The sequence below is a fragment of the Malaclemys terrapin genome, chromosome 15, assembly GCF_027887155.1.
Source record: "Malaclemys terrapin pileata isolate rMalTer1 chromosome 15, rMalTer1.hap1, whole genome shotgun sequence".
Lineage (NCBI taxonomy): Eukaryota > Metazoa > Chordata > Testudines > Emydidae > Malaclemys > Malaclemys terrapin.
Window position 1 is genome coordinate 21,373,024 of NC_071519.1, and position 17,872 is coordinate 21,390,895.

The 17,872-nt window shown below is 46.7% G+C and overlaps 1 protein-coding gene across 4 annotated transcripts in view; it reads left to right on the plus strand.

Annotated features, from left to right (window-relative positions):
* FLI1 (Fli-1 proto-oncogene, ETS transcription factor) overlaps positions 1-17,872 on the plus strand; it is a 114,578-nt gene that overhangs the window by 85,241 nt on the left and 11,465 nt on the right. For all 4 annotated transcript variants that reach the window (XM_054005435.1, XM_054005436.1, XM_054005438.1 and 1 more), the window contains one exon: positions 1,396-1,464. In XM_054005435.1, coding sequence (XP_053861410.1) covers positions 1,396-1,464 — 69 coding nt within the window. The remainder of the gene's footprint in view (positions 1-1,395; positions 1,465-17,872) is intronic.

Consider the following 17,872-nt stretch of genomic DNA (forward strand, 5'->3'; position numbering starts at 1 on the left):
CAGATCACTTAGGGTATGTCTTAGGGTATGTCATCGGCGGGTAGCAATCGATCCAGCGGGGATTGATTTATCGCATCTAGTCTAGACGCAATAAATCGACTCCCGAGCGCTCTCCCGTCAACTCCTGTACTCCAACTCGGCGAGAGGCACAGGCGGAGTTGACGGGGGAGCAGCAGCAGTTGACTCACCGCGGTGAAGACACCATGGTAAGTCAATCTAAGTACGTCGACTTCAGGTACGTTATTCACGTAGCTGAAGTTGCGTAACTTAGATCGATCCCCCCCTCCCTCCCCGCCCCAGTGTAGACCAGGGCTTAGACTCTCCATGCCTTCGTTTTGCCATCCGCAGAATGCCTAGAATACCGCTGCCGTGCACAGCGGCACTGAGAGGGTTAACTGACTGATGCATGCGAACTACTTAGAGATCCAGGCATAGCAGGTGCTGTAGGAAGTGCAAAGCAGGGATGGGTGGAACAGTCCAGATAAATGAAGAAGTGGCTGAACCTTCAGCTGAGTCGGAAGGAACTGAAATCCTGACCCGTTAGTGAGGTTACCAAACTGCCTATTCACTTTTCCACCCGTTATTGTTGCCTGCCGGCTCCAGCCAGGCCCGGTAACAGCAACACCAGAGAGATGCTGCTACCGAGCCATCCCTAGACACTCTCTCTAACTTACAGAGGGGGGCGACTTATCCCAGGTCACATGTTAGGGCCTGGTCTACACTTCAGGTCAAGTCGACATAGCCACGTTGCTCAGGACTGTAAAAAGACCACCCCCCGGGAAGCCAGAGCTATGTGGAGGGAAGAATGCTTCTGTCTGTCACGCCTGTCGCTCGGGGAGGTGGGATTCTTATACCCATGGAACCCCACCCCCTCTGTCTACACGAAGGGGTCATGCCGACAGAACTACAGCAACGTCCTCAGTGTAGACATACCCCAGCGTCAGGAAGCCCTGCCTAGCAGCCTCCTACTCCACCCACTAGATACAGTCCCAAACCAGAGCTGATAAGGGACCAGACAATTCGCTGTGGATGGTGATTCAGGCGCTTTCTTAGGAATAGATTTTGCACAAGCGTTCAGGGCCAGATTTTCAAGGCTCAATGCCCTCAGCCCAGGCCAGATTTCCCAGAGAACTCACCTCCCATTGAGACACCTCACTAATGGGTCAGATCCTCAGCCAAGTTCAGCATGCAGCAGCCCCTACTGTGACGTTTCCAGCCAGGGGTTCAGGAGAGCTCAGCACCCCTCGTGCAACCAACATACTGAGCTCTTGGAAAATCTGGCCCCTAGTTCCGGGTGATGACATCTTCCCATCCCTCCCACCCCTTGGCTCTCCTCTGCCCTCCTGAAAATACACTGAATTCACATCACTGTAACCCCCTCTGTTTGCCTTCCAGGTAGCTCATTGCTGGTCTACAACACTCCAACCCACACAGAGCCCTCCTCACGACTCGCAGCCAAAGAAGGTCAGTCTGCTTTTTTTCTCTCCCGCCCCCTTTCTTTTCTCTCTCTCCCACACTCTTCCCCTTCCTCTTTCTCCAGCTCACCATCTCTTCCCTCCTCTCCCTCTTTTAAATCCCAAAAGGGATTCAGCTCAGAGCAGAGAGGATCTAAACAAACTGGTTGCTTATGTGCATTTCCCGGCATAGGGACTGAGAGGCTCTGGGCCCAGATTCCCCTATGAATCCTTCCAGGGCACCGAGGTTTGCCTCCTTGCAGTTAGACGATTCAGGCTTTCATCCTCCATGACTCACAGATATCCCAAGATGTACCCTCAAGAGATATATTGCCACACAGCCTCCCCCAGTGGCTGCATGTTAACCCTCTATGGAGGCATGCAGCCACCCGGGGGAGATTGCTGCTGGTTGAATAACCGTCTAGACCTATGGGAAGCCTGCAGCAGGGGGCGGCTGCGTTTGCAGTTCTGATCCCAGATCCTGTGTTGAGTTCGCTATAGCTGTAGGGGAAACTTACCAGCTGCTTTTCCCCCAGCATGGCTTAGTGGGACTTTGCGTTACTCTACTCTCTATTCTGTAGTGGTTCAGTGTAAGCTTCACAATTTGCTGTAAATCCACTCCACAGAGGTGTGACACCCACCCCCCAACTCACAATCCCTCCCTCATAGAGCTTCCACAACCTACATTATGCCATTCTATTTCCCCTAGAAAACACTCAATCTAAATCCCAGCTTCACCCAGCGTTTACAGGCCTAACCCCCTCCACCTACACAAAAACAAGCACAACATGTTTCAAAACCCTGGAGCATGCACCAAGAACGGCGAGTTTGGCTTCAGAAGAATCCTGTGGTTTGAGTAATAAATAATCTGTCTTCCTCTGTTCCTGGAATATTTCTGATTGTGTTAAAAACAGAGTCCACTGTTTTATGCCCATTGCATGAAAAGATGAGTTTCCATGCACACAGATTGCTGGTAACATCCCAGTTTGCAGACACACCTATGCTGAAATGCAAACCACCGCTTCGCCAGCCAGCCCCATTGCATAAGACTGCGTGATTGTCATTTTCACATGTGTTTGTTAGTGAGTCAATGAACTGATTACACAGTTGCTGTTCTTTGCATGAACAGGTTTTAAACCTTGCTTTTTGCATGTTGCAGGCATTAGGTCAGTAGTTCTCACTCTGCCCTCTGGTGAACTGAACTCTGGTCCCAGTGTGATGCTCAAGGTGCTGTGTTGCAATAAGCCCTAGAACCAGAATCCTAAGCACCTATGATCACAGTGTTTTTCACATGAACCCTGATCAAACGCCAATTCTGGGGTCAGGAAGAAACTTGTTTGCACCTTTCTCTGAAGCAGCCGATCTTGGCTACTAGCAGGATACTGGGCTAGATAGGCCTCGAGTCTGATGCATGAATTCCCTCTGCAGTATTTCAGTTGCATACTGTAGCTGGGACTTAGCCAGCCTAGCATCACATCCATCCTTTGCCTTGGTTTCTCCTTCTTGGGTTCCCAAATAACTTCACATAGGCTTTCACATGTCAAGTGTGGGGCCTGGTTTATTAACCTTAATTTCAATAGGATACACAAAATCTTCCACCCAGCTTTCTAGCTGGCTCACAACCCCAGGTGCCATGTTCTAAGCCTTGTCCCAGCTCAGGCTTTTCTCCAGCAACCTTGCTCCCCACACAGCCTTCCACACTGCCCATTTGCACGTCTCTGCCTGAAGCTAAAGAGATTGTCTTACCAACTGATCTCAGGTTGCCCTTATATTCCCCAGTCAGCCTGGGTCTCAGTCACATGCTCCCATCATATGACTCCTGGCCTTAGAGTGACCAGACAGCAAATGTGAAAAATCGGGACGAGTTGGGGGGTAATAGGAATCTATACAAGAAAAAGACCCAAAAATCAGGACATCTGGTCACCCTACCTGGACTCCTTCCCTTCACATGAAGAAATAGGGTATTCCCAGTACAGGAAAGTTTGAAACCCAACCCTCTTTGGGCTCTCATTTAAATGCCTAAATGGGAGTTGAGCTTTTCTGAAAACCTGGCCCCAATTGTGGGTGCTGAGACCTTCTGAAAATTCAGGTCTGACTGTATATCTTCCATGCAAGTGACCAGGTATTAGTTAAATCTTGGTATTTAACCGAAGGGTTGGAATCTGCTTATCATTTCTTTCCTTAACAGTCTTATTTCTCTGCATTGTATGTAGGGCCCTCTTTGAAACATGCAAGTAATGTTTGTCCTTTAAAGATTTCAGCCTGTGCTCACACACACAGAGGCACAGTTTTCAGTGAAGCCAAAGGAATTTTTTGGTTTAACAGTGTTGTACTTCCCATCCTATCAGAAGCCATTTGTATTTGTAGCCATGAGCCTGGCATGCAGGATAGCCAATGAACCAGAAGGGGGTGCTCACAGCACGGGACTCTGTTATTTACAAGCCCTCTTCTGTGGAGACATTGATGCAGAAAAGAAAAAGAGGGGGGAAAAATCCACCTCACCAATTAGAAACCGGAGAATCCAGGTGATAAGAGTTTGGAGAGGATTTACATTTCAGGCCCGGAAACGTCCACATTGCATCTCAAGAAGTAAAATTTTCAAAGATTGAAAAATGTTTGCAGTGTGTAAATAGACATGTTTGGACAAAAGAGCATCTGGGGGAGACTGGAGGACTCAGGGTAGTCACGTTATTAATTATTTGTGCTATGGTAGCTTGTCGAGGCCCCAGCCAGGTTTGGGGCCGCATTGTGCGGTACAGACATATAGTCCCTGCCTCAAGGAGCTTACGATTAAAATAGACAGGAGAAAGGGGGAAAGTCCAAGCTCATGCAGCAGGACAGGATTAGAATCCAGGGCAAGTGCCCTTCTTTGACAGGTACTTATCTGTCCCCTATTACTGGGGTATCCACATACCTCTCTGTCTTCAATGTATTTATAGCTTCATGTCCCTGTGAGCTAGGGCAGTGCTGTTATCTCCATGGTACAGAGGGGAAGCTCAGGCTAATATATTTGCTCCTGGGCATAGTAGGAGACAGGACCAAGCACAGAGGGTTTCCTCTATCCCAATCAAATGGCCTGATTACTGGTCCATCCTACTTCTCTAGCTAGTACCCATGCTGCTAGACCATGCTGCAGACTATTGTAGTATTGCCAAGCCTAAGCATGCAAAGATCTTGAGATGGGGCTTAAAAACCATGAGAGTTAACAAATAATATATTTTGGGTTCTTTTTATTTGCCGTCTAGTTTTTGAGGCTTTAGGATACAACCTAATCATGTTTTCAAGCTGTTCTCTGCAACTCTGAGGGCTAGAAACGTACGTTTTTTTTTAAAAAAAATGAAAGCAGAGATTCTCATTGTGTCACTTGACTCCAAGATCTGGGGCCTGAATAAAAATAAACAAATATTGGACAACTCACAAGAGGTGACACCACTGGTATTGGCAATCCATATTTAATTATGTAAATTACCCATATCCACATGGGGAACTGAGGCACAGAGAGGTCAAGTGACTTTCTCAAGGTCTCACAGTGAGCTACTGTCTGAACTGGAAGTAGAACCCAGGAATCCTAGCTCCCTGTCCCATACTTGGTAACCATGTGACACTTCTTCCCAGGGCCCAGAAATAGAACCCAGGAGTCCTGTCTCCTTTTCTCCTACTGTAAGTGCTAGTAACGGTGTCCTGACTTCCAGTCCTCTGCCCTGCCCACTAGGGGTGTGCCGCTACCCATGCTACCGTGGCTACATGGCTATTTATACTTGCATGAACTCGCTGAGAGCTAGCACACGTGTACGCAAGCAGGGGAATCACACCCCTAGCTCATCAGGCGGACGTAGCCCAAGATCACAAATTTAAAGAGCGGCTGCGTGTGATGTCTGAAGATGCTCCATTTGACTAGATACGCTCTCTGAGTCAGTACTTCAGCACAGGCCTCTTTCCGAGTGCACCACCGTGCATTTAACCTCAAACATCTGCCCTGGTCCCTAGTTTCAGAGAGAGATGGATTAATGTTGCTGGTTACAGGTGCTGCTTTTGTCCCAAATATAGCCATCCACTTGAGCTGCCTATCCCCTGGTGCCCCCTCCTCTTTGCTGTCTCTGTATGAGCCAGTCGTCAGTTGATAAAACATGGCACATTACAGAGACAAAGCCAACCAGGCCTTTCTCCCACTCTCTTTCTACTCTAATAGTCATCTATTTAAAAATAATAAAAGCGTGGCTCGGTCCTGTTTGAATAAGAAAACACATAAGCACCCACTTGCCCACTATCCCCCCATAAACACAAACAGACACACACACATCCAGGGCGGTGCTCTTTCTGTCTGAGGCCAGGTGGTGTTGCTAAAAATAAAAGCAAGAGAGCGGGGATTCGGGCGTGTTTGTTAAAGGGAGACCCTCCATGTAAAAATCACACTTCTCGCTGACTTCTTTTTTTGCCTACTATCATTGCAAGTCACACTTAAGATCACAGAAAAGGAAGGAGATTAGAGGGAAAAATGAAGGGTGGGAGTTTCCATTTTCCCCACCCCCAGTTTGTTCCTTGAGTGCATTTGACGGAGCTTCTAGTATTGTCAGTTTCACCGTAGTCCGTTTCCCCTGTTATTTGTGTGGCTCTTTCAGCGAGTACCAAGGAAGGTAAAAACATTCTTGTTTAGTAGGAAAATGTGGCAGCAAAGCCATAGATATTAGCAGTTTTAGTACCTGACACTACTTTTATTACGTACTACAGCTGTACCAAGAGGCCTCAGCTGAGCTTTGGGCCCCATTGCATTGGTGCTGTGCTGTCGCATAATATGAAACAGTCGCAGTCCCAAAGAGTTTGCAATCTAAACAGAGAAGTCAAGACTCTGGGAATTATGATGTCTGCATTTTACAGATGGGGACCTGAAGCACCAAGAGGTTAAGTAATTGGCCCAAGGTCACACAAGAAATCTGTGGCAGAGATCAGAATTGAGCCCAAGTTGCCTATGCTTCAGGCTGTTTCTCAAATACAAGGCCTTTCTTTCTTCCTTTTAGCTCACTTTTTAAAATACCGGTATACTAGATTTCAAGTTGGCACTTCCTTTGGCTGGGAAATGCTCAGGTTAAAAATCATCCATTATTTTTCATGAAAATGTGTTTTTCCTTCCATGTTTAACATCTCAAACGATTAAACATGAAAGAATTGATTTAAAATCTAATTTATGCTCTACCATTTAAGCTGTTCATTTATTTTCTGTCTTTCTCTTCTCTTTGAAAATGAAACAGACTTAGTCAGTTTCTTCTAGTCACTTTCACTTTGCAGCACAAGGCCCCAATGATTTGGATAGAGACCTTGCAGGGGAATGATTGTTTGGCTTTGTTCCTACTGAATTTAAGTAATAAATAATCATCATCACAGAAGAATTTTGACTGGCCTTAGTTCTTTGTAAATCTTGTTTTTACGAAATCTGAACCAGGGTCCAGTTGTGGGCTTTACTGTTGTTTCTTTGTGATTATTAAATTAAGAATGTATTTATTTGTTCAAAAGCTAGGATGGAATGATAAATCCTGAAGGCTGCATTGGTTTTCATTGGGTAACGTCCTCATGTTGTCGAATGAGCAATCAGTGGACACATCTGCCTCCCCTTTGTCTGTCTGTCCTTGCTTCCTTTCTTTCAATCATTATTATAGCTGTTTGTATTCCATAGTGCCTAGAGACCCCCACCTAATATCAGGGCCCCATTGTGCTAGGTGCAGTTCAGACACACAATAAGAGACCCCAATAGACAAGACAGACAAAGGGCAGTAGCTAGAAGGGGAAACAGAAGTACAGAGAGAGATGAAGCAACACACACACAACAGGGTGGTGCAGAGAACTTGGTATGGAACCAAGATTACCTGTGTCCCAGCCCATTACTTGCTTCACTGGACCACACTGCTTCTGTGTCTGTCATAGCATCATAGAAGTGGGCTGTAGTCCACGAAAGCTTATGCTCTAATAAATTTGTTAGTCTCTAAGGTGCCACAAGTACTCCTGTTCTTCTTTTTGCGGATACAGACTAACACGGCTGCTACTCAGAAAAGACCCTGTTAGCTTCTCTGATCAACTCACTATATATTTCTTTGTGTGCTCTCTAGGAACGCACATGGATAATGCAAAGGATCTATTTATTCAAGGTCAAATGCAAACCACATATCTGATGCATATTCTTACACAATATAATACAAAATATATTCAATCCTTGTATCACGTGTCTGGGACCATTGCCCTATTGACGGTCTGGGCATCCTTTTTAAGGGCTACCTATCACTAAAGCAAACCCTTTGAAGAAGGGCTTTAGTCATTAACTAGCAAACAAAAATAGTCAATTTTCCATCAGGCGAAATGGACTAGTTGCAGATTTCCTCTGCCTTAGATCCCTCTCCTAGAAAGCACTTAAGCCTCTGTTTAAGCACATGCTTAAAGTTAAGTACATGCATAAGTGCCTTTCAGAATCGGAGTTTCACATCGCTCAACTTTGTACTGTACTGCAAACGTGGAAGGCAGGTGCTCATGGCATATTCATTTTCTACTCTGATTATTTAGGCTCTGCTTGCACGCAGCTGCGGGTAGACAGACCCTGCTAGCTCTGCTCAGGCTAGCATGCTAAAAATAACAGTGTGGCCACACTGGCATGGGCAACGACCCAGGCTAGCCACCTGAGCACAAACCTGCCTAACCCCCTGGGTACACACTTGTGCGGCTAGCCTCAGCCACTGCTATTTATAGCTCACTAGCTCAAGCAGAGCTAACACGTGTCTGTCTGCCCAGCTGCTGCGTAGACATACCCTTAGGGTCTTAAAGGACTCTGAACATTGAGTTTCTTTGCTCCTGAACCTCGTAAACTCTCAGATGTGCAGTATTTAGCATCATCGGTACAAATTGTCTTCAGCTGCCTTTGAGAAAGAAATTGCTCTAATGAGAATCATCAGGCTTTTTTGGCTGCAGAACAATTTTCTGGTAAATGAAATGAGGTTACTCTCCTGGCTAAATGGAGTGGTTTGGGCCCATCTAGTGCTTTTCAGTGGAGGGAAAGTCTGTTTCTTTTTCCATGACTTGGCTGTCTGGAGTGCTGGGTAGGATCGTGTAGATATCTGAGACACAAGAGAAGAATCTGGGCGCGCATTAATCCATGGAGAATCGAAACGACTTGGTAGCTCAGAAACTCACACCTTACAATACGGTACCATTCAAATAGGGGTCTGCAGGGAAATGCAAAGCTTATGCATATATAAGTATGATTTAATCCCTAAGGGCTTAGCCCTGCAAAGTGCCCAACATCTGGCCCTGATCCAGCAAAGCACTTTAAATGGGTGCTTAATTTTAAGCATATACATATTCGCCCCCGAGGCCAATGGGACTGTGCTTAAATATACGGGGGAGCCTAAGAACAGTGCTGCAGTGGGACAGAGTGCTCAGCCCCTGGCAGGATTGAGCCCTTTCTTACCAAACATGCAGAAGCACTTTGTGTGGACGTGCGAGATTCCGTGTGTGTGCGCGTGAGTAGTGTGTGTCTCGTGCGTGCTAGTGCACATGTGTGTTAAGATTTGCTCGTAGGAACTAGGGTGGGTGTTTGTGGAGTACAGAGGTGATGCATGGGGGGACGTGGGGGGAACGTGCCCCCCAGATTTCTGCCAGGGTTTATATGTCCTATCCTGAACCCCATTGCATATCACCAGAACCTTTAAACTGTGCCCACTCCTCCATCAACAATTATGTGTTGGTTTGCTTGTAGAGAGCTGTGGATGTGAAGGTTTGGGTGGAAGCGGCCTGTTTGTGTATTTGCAGGGTGTGGCGGATTTTGACGCGGATTGTGTGTGTGTTTTCAAAATCTGGAGGTCTTTCCCCTTCTCCCTCACTGTCTGCCCCAGGCCAGCTTCATTCTCTTTCCTTCCACGCTTCTCCCCAACCTACTGCAATATAATTGAGTCCTAATGATGGCCAACATTTTCAAATCTGGGTGCCTAAAGTAAGGCTCCTAAATCCATCCATCCAAGTAACCATTACCCTTCCTTTTCTCCCAGCAAAAAGAGCTATTATTGTTTGCCCCGTGTGCAATCTTATCATCTAGCTGCTACTGAAGAAGGTTAGAGGGAAAGCAGATAAGACATGAACTGGAATTTCAAAGGATTAAATACCTTCTAGTCAGGTGCCTGAATATGGATTTAGGAACCAAGCTTTAGGCACCCAGCCTAGAAAATTAGAGCTAATGTGTGTCTGCTTGAGTTATGTACATCTTTGTGTGTGTATGCAGAGTAGGGTTGTGCGTTTGTGTGAGCATGGTTTGCTTGCATGGCGTTCATGGTTGCATGGATGGGGTTATGAGGTAGGCATGGCTGCACATGTGCAGCAAAAGGCCATTTCATTCCATCAGGTAAGAGCTAGGGCTTGACGGAAATCGGGAGACTGAAAATCCCCGAAATGTGCAGACATTTTGAAAACATTTTCATTTTTCAATTTTCTAAAAAAACTTGATTTCGAAAAATGTAGGGACTTCATTAACTGAGCATTTTTGGTGTGAAGATTTTCAAAATTTCAGGTTTTTTTCTTTTTTTTCAGTTTTGCAGCCAGAAAGCGGGGTGGAGAGGAATAAAAGAAAAAAATGGGAGACTGGAAAAATAGCTTTTTTATTTTCAGTTTTCATTAAAAAATTGCTAAATTAAAAAAAACCCTGAAAATTCTCTGCTAATGTTTGTGTTCATAAACAAAGCCATTTTTTGACTAAGAAAAAGTTTTCATGTGAAAAGTATTAGCCAGCTCAAGCGACCAGAGGTTCTTTTTTTTTATGTTGGTAACACTCCTTGTTTGTGTGGAAGGTTTTTGGACCACTTCAACTTTTATCCATATCAGAGAATGTGCAGTGATAGCTCTGCGCCCTTTTAATTGTCTCTGAGTGTGACGATTTTTGTTGATGCTGTTTGTTCTCCTGCTGATGAAATACTCCTAATCCATTTTTAGTTCCATTGCACAGGAAAAGAGGAAGGTTGGTGGTTGGGTTTTGTTTTGGGGTTGTTGTTGTTGTTGTTTGTGTATGTGTGTGTGTGTGTGTGTGTGGGCGTGCTTATTATGATGATGATTCTGTGGCCAAATGGGGATTTAGGATTCCAGGAGAGACGGTAGCTAGCTCTCTTGGTTTCTTTTCTTTTTTTTTTAATTGTTTTCCTTTGAAATTCCAGAGTTAGTGTTTTGTCTCCTTTCTCCCTGACCCTCTTCGGAGGCAGCCGTGTGTTTTTTCACCAAAAATACTTGAAACAAAGAATCGTTGTCTGTAAACCGTAGCAGGCAGGAAACCCAACTCACAGGGGATCGCTCTGAGCCAGCGCTGTCCCAGAGCTAGACTCCAGTTCTCTGAATTCAACCTGACAGCTTGTCTGGAGCACTTTCTAAGTAACCATTATCCTTCCTTTTCTCCCAGCAAAAAGAGCTATTATTTTTTTTGCCTTGGGTGCGCTGTGTGCTATGTTATCGCACATGTGTGTGTGGGTTACACATTTGCTGGGATGTGGTCACTCCCCCCAAAAGCTCTTGGAATCACTCAGGCTGTTTCCCAAGACAAGAGTAAATTTGTTTCTTGATAATGAGGCGAATGGGCAAATACTGTAAAAACAGCAGTGTGTGTGTGTGTGTGTGTGTGTGTGTGTGTGTGTCCTCCTTCCTTTTCTCTTATGTGAGTGTCTGTCTGCTTTCTCTGTGGAGGTGTTTGTGCATGTCTTTGCAGAATAAATATTTGTGGGTGTCTCTGTTTCTCTGTGTATTTCTTTGTATTTGTGACTGTGTATGTTTGGGGGAGTGTGTCTGTTTACTACTGTGTGTGTCTGTGCCTACACCTGTACGAGTGTGTGCACGTGAGTGCTGGTCTGTGTGTCTGTGCTAGATGTGTATATGGGTGTGTGAGTGTGGGTGTGTTTGTGTGCATACACACATCAATATGTCTTGTGTGTACATACAAACTTACAAAGGCAGTTTTTCTTACAAACCTGAGTTTGGGAGAGATTGTCTTGATAGATATTTTGGCTTCCACTTCCACTCTGCTCGGTTCTTTGGCCGAGGTCCAAGCAACAAGCAAAACATTTCTCGGTGCTTGCTCCTTTTCTTTGTAATGTGTCATAAGCTGTGTGTAGGGTGGTGGCAAATCCAGACAGGAATCAAGAAGTTCCACTGCTCTAAGGCTCTGGGATGTTTTTCTAGGCAAGCTCTCACAATGGGGGCTGTCGCCTATGGCCCCCAAAAATCACAGAGCAATTTTGATTCCTGCAGGCAGGGCCATTGCTCTGAAGAAGAGAGCGAAACCAAGGCTCAAGGTTTTCTAGCTGAGAGAGGTTTTAGTTACATGTCACCTCCAGCGGAATCAGCTTCTGCAAGGGAGGAGATCAGAGAGGAATACAAAGGAGTGACCCACTTCAGAAGAAATCAGAAGAAATCAGAACTGCCCCCCAAGCATTTGCCCATTGCCAGAACCTGAACAGAACCTTGCTGAAGGTGTTGAACCATGAGAACCAGGGCCTGTGATCTGGAAACTTCTCTTAGTTGTCCAAAGAAAGCCTCGTCTACCTAATCCTCCTGATCTGGTGGTCTATAGCAGACGCCCACCTTCACCCTTGTTGCTCTTACCTCTAAACTTAACCCAAAGGCTCTCAACAGGCTTTTCTCCAGTTTCATATTGGAGCTCTGAGCAATCATACCGCTCTCTTACATACAGTGCAACTCCTCCACCTTTTCTACCCCACCTGTCCTTCCTGAACGGTTTATATCCATCTATGACAGTGCTCTAGTCAAGTGAATTACCCCACCAAATCTCTGTTATTCCAATCACATCATATTCCTTGACTGTGCCAGGACTTCCATTTCTTCCTGCTTGTTTCCAAGGTTTCTTGCGTTCGTGTACAAGCACCTAAGATAACTAGCCAATTGCCCTACTTTCTCAGTATGAATCAGGAGGCCTCCCCTGTTGAACCCTCCTCATTGTGTTTCCTCCTCATTGTGTTTCCTCCTGGTATCCCACTTCCCCACTTACCTCTGGGCTTAGGTCACCATCCCCAAGCAAACCTAGTTTAAAGCCCTCCTCACTAGGTTAGCAAGCCTGCCTACGAAGATGCTCTTCCCTCTCTTCATTAAGTGGATCTCATCTCTTCCTAGCAATCCTTCTTCCTGGAACAACGTCCCATGGTCGAAGAATCCAAAGCCCAGTCTCCAACACCACCTGCGTAACCATGCATTTACCTCCACAATTCGATGGTCCCTACCTGGGCCTCTTCCTTCAACAGGGAGGATGGCGAGAACACAACTTGCGCCTCAAACTCCTTTATCCTTCTTCCCAGAGCCATGTAGTCTGCAGTGACCCATTCAAGGTCATTCTTGGCAGTATCATTGGTGCCCACGTGGAGAAGTAAAAAGGGGTAGTGGTTGATGGCTTGATCAGTCTCCCCTAGTTGTACTGAGATGCTAAGGAGAGAGGCAGGATGGCCCAGTGGTTAGGGTGGTAGCCTTGGACTCAGCAGATCTGAGTCCTGTGTGTCCTTGGGCAAGCTGCTCTGTGCCTCAATGCCTCAATTCCTCATCTGTACAATGGGAATACTAGCACTTATGGGGTGCTGTGGGGATAAATATGTTAAAAGATAGTCAGTTGCTCAGAAACTATGATAACGGGTCAAGCAAGTACCTAAAATAGACAGGTTATAGAATTATTTTTTAGTGAACTAGCTGCTGCCCCTACTGGATAGAATCAGAACTACTCAACTGTGTGCCTGAGCCCCTATACTACTTGGTGATTCACCTTTAGAACAAGTGGTACGGGGCTGTGCTTTTGAAGCAGGGAACTCTGAGTTCTGTCCCTGTTGCCACAGTGAAGAGTTTTGAGTAGCCTGGGCAGGATAGTGACAGAGGATGTGGGTTTGGTATAGCATAAGCGCTAAGTATTTATTATTACTGTTGTTGATGATGATGATAATGCCATTATAAGGTACTGTTAATTTAAATGTAAGGTGTGCAGGTGTTTAGAGACAGGCAGTACTATAAATAAAATGTTTCACAGAAAGTCATAGTGCAGTGATTAGTTATTGAAAAATATAACACCATTAAATAATACAGAATAATACAAAGGGTTACAGATACTAAGTGCCAGATTTTTAAAGTTTCAGCACCCACAATTGGGATGCCCATGTGGCTCCCATCTAGGCACCTAAATAAAGGCCAGATTTGCAAATGAGCCCACCAGTCAATGTGCACTCAGCATGCTGAACTCTTTTGAATACACAGCTCTCTTTAATTCAGCTGCAGCGTAGCAAAGGAGAGGAATAAAGGGGGGTAGGTGGGGACCAACGGCATGTTTCAGCAGAGATTGTAAATGAGCTGGAGCGACACGAGGAGGGTGTTCAAGACACAGGGCACTGCGGAGGAGAAGGCTCTTGCACCAGTACTGCAGTGGCGAGGAAGTGAGGAGGCAGGAATGCATACCTCTCTGCTAAGGGCTGGATAGCTCCCAAGTATTGGTAGAGTGGATCCAAGGGAATGATGGGATTCCATGGGGAAAACCTCACCTGTAGACTAGAAGCTCTTCACTTCCTCCCCCACAAGCATGATCTAAGCATGTGAGTCTAAGGGGAGCTCAGCATGGTGCTACTTTAACAGTTGGCAGCATAGGTTTCATGTGGCATGGGTTGAGAGCATGTGGCACGCAGCCTTAGGGACATGCAGTGCTTGGGCAGAGTCCACAACCAGTTACATTTACTGCCATCATTTAAAATGGTGCATCTGACATTTCAGAGTGGGGGTTGAGGTGCCTTTGGTTTCCCTCGCCGCTCCAGAAACCTACTGTCTACGATTCCTCATTCAAAAGGGTTGCAAAAATACACACACATGCCCCGGGCGTAAACACCAGGGGATTACATGCCACAGAGTGTCGGGACTGGGAACTCCAGGACTTGGCCTGCAGTTCCCTGCAACTCTAGTTTTAACTTGCTCCCATGTGCACCCTCTGCTCCCAGGTACCAGAATCATGCCAGCCCCAGCCGCCCTTCTCTCATTAGGAGTGAAGCAGTGAGGTTTCGTGCTCTCTGCTCTCTCTTTCAGCTTCTTTTCTGTGGTCATTCAGATGAATCACACAAGCCTGCATCCCACAAAGGATGCCTGACCCTGCTTTTCCATTTAGAGCCAATCATCTAAATTCCAGCCACCCAGCCAGGAGCTGTCTCCCTACTGAGGCCGAAGGACCCACTGCAAAAAACAATGCGTGTTCCACTCAAAGAATCCCACAGGCCGTTTCAAGTTCTCAGCCCTCTTCTCCTTCCATTGATTTGCATCTGAGGGGTTTGTGAGGCTGGGTACAGGCCGGGCCTGGGTGTTCCAGGACCCTATTGGAAATCAGATGTGCAAGATCCACCCCATTGTGGCCTGCTCTGTAGGCAGGTTGGGTGAGAGTGTGGGGGAATGCTGGATTCCTAGTGCCTTAGATGCCTCAGTTTCTCCATCTGTAAAATGGGGATAATTTCACTGGCCTGCTTTGTAAAGCTCCACAGATGAAAAGTGCTGTGTAAGAGTGAGGTGTTGTTATGCTGTAGCTGTATAAATAGGATAGACTAAGCCAAAAGCCACCAATAGACAGGGCTGGTAATGGAGGCAGTGTGGTCTAGTGGCTAGGCCAATGGGCTAGGACTCAGGAGACTTGTACTCTAGTCTTGGTTCTGACCCTGCCCAAGTGGCTTTTATCTCTGTTTCTGCTCCTAGCCTTTGTCTAGCTGGTCTGTTTAAAGTGCAAGTTCTTTGGGGCCGGGATTGTCTGTTACTAGGTGTTTGTACAGAACCTGGTACATTGGGGCCGTTTGGTGCTACTGTGATTACATGCTAAGCAGGTGCTCCTTGGGAACACGCTGAGTGGGAAGGAGCCCTGTCTCAGAAGCTAGCTGCTGCCAGTGATAAATGGGGTGTGGTTCTGCTGTTTAACAGGGCTCATGCATGTGCCATGATTCCAGGGACTTAGCCTGGCTGTGCTAACCCACCAAGAAGCAGACTGCAAGGTTGTGCAAAGCAGCTTGATCCTGCAAGGTGCTGAGTGCCTTCTGGGAGCACCCTCAACCCTCACGGCAAGGCCCACACGTGCAGGACGGTGAGAAACGTTCCGGTGCCTCCTGGGGCTGTTTCTCTAATCTCCTCCAAATGCTCCGTGCACAGCAAGGGAAGGTTAGCAAGGGAGGCATGTTGGGAATGGGATTAGCTGTTTGGACGCCGCAGCATTAAACAATACTATGAAATTCCAGGACCCCGAACCACTTGGGCACCCGAGGCAGAGCCCCATTGACCCGTACGTTAATCCAGTCCTGACGCTGCCAACCTGTTTGGCATCAGAGGGCCACAGTTCAGACCCATCATTTCACAATGGGGCTTCTTGCCTAGCATCCCAGGTCCAGAATAGAGCGGTTGGGCTGTGCTTGGCTGGGAGACCTCTGGTCCTGCCACAGGTGGAGTCATGGACTGGTAGGTGCTGCTCTCCTCTGCTGAGTCAGTATGGCCCCAGAGTGCTGTGCTGCTGCATTCCCAAGAAGACACACAGACAGATATTTTCTAGAGTGTCTTGGCGCCTCTCACCTGTGGATTTCACTGGGAGTTAGGCACCTAGGCGCCCTTGGAAAAAAACTGGCACCTATCTGCATCTTAGGCACCTAAATCCCTTTAAAAACCTGACCTCGAGCCCCCTGGGATCCAGCTGGCAGGAAGGTGCCCTAGAAAGATGAGATCGTTATCACAAGCCACTGCACATGTGACCCAACCAGCGCTGCGTCCGGCAAAATCAAAAGGCCTTGCAGAAAGAGGCCCGCTGCCCGTGCTTCCCCCCGAGTGTTTGTGAGAGCGACGCTGACGAGCAAGTCTGCTCCCCTGACTCTGGTTCGATGGAGTAAGCTCCTAAGAAGGCAGTGGGATACAGGAGCTGTCAGCACTCACTGAGCAGCTGGGGAAGCCAAGGGACTGTGAGCTCCATTGTTCAGTGGGAACGCTGGCCCGCCACGGCACCCTCAGCCTTTCCGATTTGAAAAACATCACTTTTTCCTTTTTAAAGCTTGCTTTTTTTTTTCTGGGGGATTTATTGTCCAATCTCTAATATCCTGAACAGGGACTTCCTGATACCATGTTCTCTCAGTTGGCAGGCAGACTTCAGGGGCTGATGGGAGTACAGCAGGGGATCCTGAGCTGTTAACATTTGATCAGGGATTTTTTTTTCCTCTGGGGAGGGAAAGGAGCATCTGTGAACCCCACCCCTGTGCCAGAAGCTCTGCACAGGATAACTCTGTTGGGCACTAAGGGCATGACCTTGCATCAGTTAAGCCAGTTGGAAGTTTGTTGTTGACTTCGGAGTGCGCAGGATCTGAAGCTCTGAGATCTGGGAGGGGAGAAGGGTCAGAGGAGGTGGGCACTAGGTCCTGCTTCAACTGTGCTCTCATCCTAGAAACCACTACCAGAGCTCACCTCCCTGGCACAGCAGGGCAGCAGACTTAGGGCCTGAGCCTGGCCTCCTTGACTTCAACCGGAGGATGAGCCAGGCCTTCCCACTGCTTATTGTGGGCCTTAAGGGCTTGATTCACCACTCTGTTATTTCACTTTTACATCAGCGTAGCTCCATGGAAATCATTGGTCTTCACACTTGGAGTAACCTAGCAAGGAATCAGGAATTCCATCGGGGCCCTATCCTACCAAGTCCTGTGTGCTATTGGCTTCCTCTTCAGTCAGGAAGGAGGTTCATGGGGAGGCAGTTAGGGTGAAAGGTTGGAACAGAGGGCTGAGAACCAACTTCAGGATTCTGATTCTACCACTGTGTGACTTTGGGTAAGTCATGTCACCCAGTTCCTCAGTTTACCCTCACATATAATAGCACCTGGGGAGGTGCATTTACAAATGTGAATAAATAAAATGACACTAATGATGCCTCACCTCCTTCCAAGGCATGTTGCGAGCATGAAGGTTTGCAAAGCTGTTAGATCCTCAGTTGAAAGGTGCTATGAAAGTGCAAAGTGTTATTAATATCCTGTACCTTGCCTCTAATAGAGTCTGCATTCATTCTGGGGAATTTCTGGATATAAACCAGACAGCTGCAGAATGACATTTCTTGAAAACATCTATGATTTATTTTGTGCTCTTTAATTCCATTTTGTATTGAATACACGTTTGTCACAGGGCTGCTGTTCAAATGGGCCTTTTAAGTCTAAAACAGACCTAGGGCAGGCGTAATTTACTTCAGCAGGCGTAAACTGGCCTAGGTTAGCTGAAGTCAATTGCTGATTTACACCAGAAGAGGACCTGGCCTCATATTTTTAAATTGAAACTCTGTAGCTTGGAGCATTTGAGTGTGAAAATTGAGCCACTTTACGACAGATAACGACTCTTTGCATAACTAACCGTCTGGCCAGAGTTCTGTAGAATCTCTTCGAGCC